General features: G+C 37.7%; 1 protein-coding gene across 1 annotated transcript; it reads right to left on the reverse strand.

The window, feature by feature from the left end:
• Nucleotides 1-5988: 5988 nt before the first annotated feature.
• On the reverse strand, nucleotides 5989-6543 carry LOC133799507 (uncharacterized mitochondrial protein AtMg00810-like). Its single transcript, XM_062237521.1, has one exon. The coding sequence runs from the start codon at nucleotides 6541-6543 to the stop codon at nucleotides 5989-5991; it is 555 nt and encodes a 184-aa protein (XP_062093505.1).
• Nucleotides 6544-7410: the final 867 nt, after the last annotated feature.

Below are 7410 nucleotides of genomic sequence, written 5' to 3' on the forward strand. Positions count from 1 at the left end.
TTTAAACACTGTACAATAATTTTTCAATCTATTCTTGTTATTTAGCACGAGTTGATTATGTAAAAGCGATCTAGAATATTTGTAAATTTTGATCACTTGGGGGCTATAACCCTCGATAGTCTTTGAAGTATTCTACAAACTTAAGATAAATATGTGCAACTTAGAATTTTGAAATTTGGAAATTCTACGACTTTCTAAAGCTCGAGTTTTCAAAGCAATTATGAATACGAACTAAATTAAGAAATTTCAAAACAAAACAAAAACCCTAGAATTTAACTAGGTACAAAAACCCTGGAGCTAAACCAAGTCTGAGGCCTGAATCCTAACAGGTATGCATAAATAAGTGATCAAAACTCCTGGATATAACCAGGTCGATGACTAAAAATTAATTGGTCGAGCTATCAAGCACAGGTTTCGATCTAAAAAGCATTCCCTATAACTATGTAAGTGTATAAAAGCTTCAAAAGTTTATAAACACAATAGTAATCAATAGAAAAAGGGGGAGATGAAAGATCGAACATAAAAAATCAACACATATAAGGAAAGTTGTATAAATTAAATGAGGATAATTAACCTCGAACTGTGCCTCAAGCAAATTGTCTCGACCTAAAAGGCCTCATTACAAGGGTTTGCAATACCATTTAAATAATATATATTTAAATAAAGAAGAGCCTCTCAAACCTAAGCTCTGGCATCAGGCTCTTGGGATGAGACCTCATCTTCCCCACCATCTTCACTAGCTTCGAATATAGTGTCAACCGTTTCCACGCGCTCTTTCGCCAAATTGTCTTGAAACTACGAGGTAACGCCCCCATACTTCGGCGTCATGGAATGAGAAATCCCCTTCTTGATTGTATGCCCAGAATCGGTTGAACATCTCCTAAAAGAAGCTCTCAATCTGGGCCTCGTGGCCCTTCACTTGAAGCTCAAGCTTGTTGAACTTGGCAGCATCATCCCTGGCTTTGGACTGGGCCTTCTCCTCAACCTCCAAAATCTTCTACTTAAGGTCCTTGACCTCATTCAGAAGTTGATCGCAGCTCTAGATCACCTCCAAAGGTTGCACCTTAGAAATCTTTTCATTGTTCTGGGAGGTTTCCACCTTAGTTTGGATTTGAGCAGTACCTTGGATCTGAGCCATGCAAGACTGCAACCAATAATTCAAGAAGGGTTAGTTTGTGAAAACATGGAACTAAAGAAGGAGGATAATGATAAGACTTACGATCAGAGTCATCCCCCCAACGCGGAGTCTAGGATGGTCACCGAAGGTCTCGCCTCTATGGCCTGCAACTCTTTGGTGCTGACCAAGTTCGCATGCCTCGTCTTGTATCTCACAATCTCTTGGAGCGAATCACGCAGAGGATCTAGGTATTTCCCCACTTCAATGGGTGGACCTGGGATCATGGTAGTTGGGGTGTGGCTTGACAACTTGCGAGACCTACGAAGGATCATGAGGAGCTTGGGAGGGGCATCTTAGGTCATAACCATGGAAGGCTAGAGCTTATTTTGGGTGCAACTAGTCCCCTTAGTATTAGCTGGAGAACCAGCAGCAGTTCCAGTTCCAGAAGTGGTTTTCCTCAAAAACCTCGCCCTCTTGATGGCAAGGCCACTGGCGAAGATCTTCTTGAGGTTCATATTTTCTTCTTCAAGGATGAACAGAAAAGTTAGAACATAATTTTATAATTCAAAATGTGCAAACAATAAAAAGTAATAGAGCAAGAACCCTACACTTCGAACTAGAGGAGGAAACTACTACGATCAATTCTGGATTATGGATCGGACTGAATATAACCTCAAACTCTTGGATTATTGAGGGAGGGGGAGATTCTAACATTACTACTTCATTGGACTTACTGGGTTTGGGCTCCTCATTTGGACTAGGCTCATACTTGGCCTGCCTAATACCCGAGGTAAAGGAACCATGATGCAAGGAGCACCATTATAGGAGGTTTGTACCAAACTGTTTAAAAATGATACATTTAAAATGTAAAGTGTTATCTACTACTAAAATATATTTATGGTAGGCAAAATCATGACGAACGACCTATTGGTTGACACACTAATGTAAAGTCACATTCAAGTTCAAGCCTTCAGAATGTCAGCTCACAAGCTGCCTCAGAATAATCGGACTAGTCTAAAACTGGTAGTCGCCCGGTTTATTTCCCTATCTTGATTTCCTTGGCCGGAGGTGCCGGCTGCTGCCCCCGATTCAACACGACCTTAGTCAAAATTTTGCCTGCCCTCAATGATCTTTCTTTTACACACCAACAATGCAACCTCCTCTTCTTCATCGACCTCTTCAACGATTGGAGTAATCTCCTTGGGAGGACCTCAAGGCTTGATGGCAAGTGTTTGATCCTCTTTGATCAACTTGCAGGCCACCATGTTGACCAAAGGGGTGGAGATACCAAAAATCTTGCCAAAGAAAAATGAAGAGTTGGTCGAAATGGTTTAGTGGGAAATGTTCCTCTCGCGATGTTGATTCCAACGATATCAACCACTCGTCAAATGAAGGTCAGAGTTTACTAGAAAGTCTCCTCAAAGTTTTGATGGAAAAACTTCGGAGCTTCCGTACAAACACGTCTTCGCTCCAATTTCCACCAAACTTCGGGGTTGTCGTCGTCGCCGGTTAGGGGTGCTACAGCTCTGGCGCATGTCAGAAATGGTGGTGGGTTGGTTGTGGCTGTTTCCTTGCCGTGGCTTGCCGAAGAAAGAGAAAGAAGAAGAAGGAGAGATGGAGTCAGGGAGAGAGAATGAGATAAAAAAATATGAGTCTTTTGACTCTTTGACTCGGTGGGTCCCACCTATTAAAAAATATATATTATTTTATATATATAAAAATGAGTCTTTACAAATTCACAGTCTAACACTATAGCAATCTTAGCTATATAGTGAAATAAGGTAACCTTAGTGAAAAAAGACAATGAACTCTTGATACCTTGGAGGAAATCAGAAAAAGAAGATAAATCAGTTATACTACTTTTGATTTAATCAACAATTGTCTTAGCATCAGTTTCCAAATGTGATATTGGAAGCTTAACCACCAAACATTATTTAAGAAAACATATACCAAGTTGTAGTATCACAAAAGACAAACAAGCTTTAACAAACTTTTGTAGCCAAAATAAATACCTAAAAACATGAATAAAATGGGGTGTGAGCTAACAGCCTAGTAGAAGGTCCAATCGTAAATCTTGTTAAAGCTTTCACATTTCATAAAAATATATTAACTTTGATTAACGTTTATATAACTACTTGTCAAAATCCCTTTTTAATTAAAATTCCTCATTATTATGAAAGATTTAATGAAAATAATCTCAAAACTATGTTGTTTTATCTCATAAATCATTTCTTGACCCTCGAATTGCTCAACGACACAGAGTAGATAAATGATATAGAATGAGATGAAAACAAGAAGAAATCAAGATGGATGGGTAAACGACACAAAAAATTTATAGTTGTTCGACCCCAATCAGATGGTAATGACCTACGTCCACTTAATGTTCTTATTGATGTAGAATCCCAATAGTGTGATCAATGAACTAGGGTTCACGAGTTTCACAAGCTTCAGGATGATTACAATTTCGATGAATAATAACACTATAATTTTCTCTCAGAATTCTCCCAATCCCAAAAGTCCCCTTCCTTGAGCCCTTTTATTCATATTTATAGGCTCAAGAAGGTTACATGGGTCAATGGGCTTTAATTCCAATTACAACTTGCGTATCTAGATAATAAAAGAAATTACAATTAATGCATAATTACAATATTGCATATCTGAAGGAAATAAATGAATATATGCGACAAGGCTGGTCGCACATAAGTATTATGCTTGATAAACCAATAATCTTATGATCGATGGTCGAGCAGGATACACTTACTAAAAACAGCCACGTACCTCCCATGTGTAGACCAATCCTGCCACGTCAAGTAGTCCGTTTTAGGGTAAACATCATTTAGTAATAAACAATGTGTGCAACATTTTTAAAAAAAAAAAAACCCATGAATAAGGATGGACTTGTACAAAACTAAGAGTATGTGGGTACAAATTAATTATTGCTCAAATATACCAATTTAAACACTCAAAGTTTATAAAATGAAAAATGTTATTTTTCTAAAAAATTTGCAGCATAACAACTATTTTTTTTTTGTGAACATAGAATAATAGTCCAGTAAGATTCATAATTTAAATAATAGTTTATAATATTAAATCAACTACACAAAATGTAGTAAAACTCATTTGCTCATATTTGTTCAGAATTTAATTTTGGAATTTAAAACCTTGATAAATGAACACCCTTACCTTTTCAGATGATTTCCATGGATTTCTTAATTGAGTGTAGCATCTCCAAGAGGGCTCACATATACCCAAAACAAAACACTCCTAACAGAAACATAAAATTCATATATGTTGTTCAAAATGAATTATAGAAGTTGTAAGTGAATTTAACTATTTAAAATGATTCTAAAGACACAATCAATATAAAATTGAAAGCTCAAAAATATTAGAAACGGAGTTGAGTCATATAAATGACGAGTGATGATGGTGGATGGCAGCAAAGCATGATGATATGTGAGAATGAATCAAATGAAGAACATCACAGTGAAGGGCTCGTCCAAGACATCATAGTCATACAACCACTCTTTGGTTGAAAATTTGCATGGTGGAAGACTTTTATCCGGCAAGATCTCCACGATGAAAAATGTTGCAATGCTTAGAAGGGTTTTGCTTCTCTTCCTTCATTTAGCACACTCTTGGAAATTTCATTCTAAGAAAAGTTTGGAAGACCAAGATCGATATGGCTATCCAATGTTCACGCAGAACCTCATCGTAGTCTTCGTTGTCCAAGGGGGCTTCATTATGGCGACGAGGTGGTCGAGGGAAAGGGAGAAAGAAGAGGAAGAAAACAAGAAAGAGAGGTGTAGGAGTTTGGTTAACATGATCCTTTTTCTAGTTTTTTTAAGAAACCCCAAACCAAAAGATATTTAAAATATAAACTAGTCCTCGTTCCAAAAAAATTTGAACAGCCAAATCTAGAAAAAAAATGTGACTCTCATTGATATTCGACTAATAAAAATATTCATAAATGATAAATATTTGAATTTTAAAAAAAAATAATGGCACAATACATTTGATTTAGATAAGTGTTATATATTTGTTGTGATCTTTCAATATATATATACATATGCAGGTGTACGCATAGGACTCGTGACTTTATTTGCATTGAGCCTAATGATATGTTGGGTAACAGAGTTTTTGAAGAAAGAGTTTCTTGAGTGAATTTGGAGAAAAGCTTAATCTCAAAATGAGAGATTAAGAATGTATTTATAGAGTAGCTGTTACAAGAGAGAATGTTTAAAAGCACACCTATCTTTAACTAATCTAGTTTTGACAAGTTAAACAATACAACTGCAAAATACAACAGAGTTAACCAATATGGTTATCATCCCCCCTCAAACCAAAGGGGGTATTGACCACTTTCAGTTTGGACTTCAAGTAGTGAAATCGATCAATGGGAAGAGACTTTGTTAGTATATCAGCAACTTGGCCCACCGATGGTACATAACGAACATGAAGTTTCTTGGCCAAAATGCGATCATGCACAAAATGCATATCAATCTCGATATTATTGCACCTAGAATGGAACACTGGATTTGCAGCTAGAATTGCTACTCCTTAATTATCAACCCACAGAATAGGAGCATCATGAAGAGAGAACTTGAGTTCAGTCAATAAAGAGGTAAGCCATTGAAGTTCAGCTGCTGCATTAACAAGTGGTCTAAACTCACTTTCAGTGCTTGATCATGCCACCACCTGTTATTTCTTAGCCAACCAAGAAATTAGATTTTCACCAAGGAACACTACATAACTACCTGTTGTTTTCCTGTCATCGGGGCAACTGGCCCAGTCAGCATCTGAGTATGCAGAGAGAGACATGGTGAGAGTGGACTTGAGAAGAAGACCTTCATGTATTGTACCCTTAAGATACCTCAACAATCTCTTACAGGCCTCCCAATCTCATGAAGTTCAACAATCTCATGAAGAGAGAACTTGAGTTCAGTCGATAAAGAGGTAAGCCATTGAAGTTCAGATGCTGCATTAGCAAGTGGTCTAAACTCACTTTCAGTGCTTGAGTGTGCCACCACCTGTTGTTTCTTAGCTGACCAAGAAATTAGATTTTCACCCAGGAACACTACATAACCACTTGTTGATTTCCTGTCATTGGGGCAACTGGCCCAGTCAACATCTGAGTATGCAGAGAGAGACATGTTGAGAGCATACTTGAGAAGAAGACCTTCATGTATTGTACCCTTAAGATACCTCAACAATCTCTTATAGGCCTCCCAATGAATAACATTAGGTGCATGAATAAATTCGCTCAACTTGTTGATTATTAAGGCCACATCCGGTCTGGTCAATGTCAAATATTGTAAGGCACCAAGTGTGCTTCTGTATAAGGTAATGTCTTCAAATGGTGGACCTTCAGCAAGAGACAACCTATGAGCAAAACTTGTGGGACTTGAGCATGATTTGGCACCCTCCATATGTAATTGTACCAACAAATCAGTGATGTATTTTGTTTGGGAGAGATAAATGCTAATATAATTTCGAAGTATCTCCACACGTAAGAAATAATGAACTGACCCCAGATCTTTAAGAGAAAAATTTGAGTTCAAATAAACTATAAGCTTTTGAATAAGTTCTTTATTTGGTCTTGTGATGAGAAAATCATCAACATAAACAAGAAGAAGGACCAAAGTGTCACCTGAGCCGAAGACAAAGAGAGAGTTGTCTGATTTAGAACCTTGAAATCCCCATTGAAATAAAGCCTGGTTGAGTCTCTCATTCTAAGCCCGAGGAGCCTGTTTTAATCCATACAAAGCTCTGTTCAATCAACACACATGATTAGGCTGGGTAGGGTCCACAAAGCCACTTGGTTGCTGCATATAGATAATCTTAGTTAGAGTCCCATTCAGAAATACATTGCTCACATCGAGCTGCTTGACATCCCAGTTAAAAGAGACTGCTAATGTAAGGACAGCCCTCACTGTGGCAGGTTTAACAACAGGACTAAATGTGTCCTCATAATCTATCCCCGGAGTCTGAAGATACCCTTTAGCAACGAGCCAGGATTTGAACTTGTCTAGACTCCCATCTACTTTCAATTTTACCCTAAAGACCCACTTATTCCCAATGGCATTCATGTCAGGAGAAAAGGGAACCAAGATCCAGGTTTTTTGTCTTTGTAAAGCATCAAACTCCTCCTTCATTGATGTAAACCATCTCGGATCCTTCAATTCACTACACCAATTGATATTTAGTATCCAAAAATGTTTTAGGCTTATAAATCCCTCTCTAAGATCTTGTTGTCGTCGCATGAGTCCTTGTATGTTCAGATAAGGATGGAACAT

This window comes from Humulus lupulus, chromosome 9 (assembly GCF_963169125.1).
Source record: "Humulus lupulus chromosome 9, drHumLupu1.1, whole genome shotgun sequence".
Taxonomy (NCBI): domain Eukaryota; kingdom Viridiplantae; phylum Streptophyta; class Magnoliopsida; order Rosales; family Cannabaceae; genus Humulus; species Humulus lupulus.

What these genes read in the sequence shown, in the direction of transcription:
- LOC133799507 (XM_062237521.1), bottom strand. Translation starts at nt 6,543, where the DNA reads ATGGAGGGTGCCAAATCATGCTCAAGTCCCACAAGTTTTGCTCATAGG.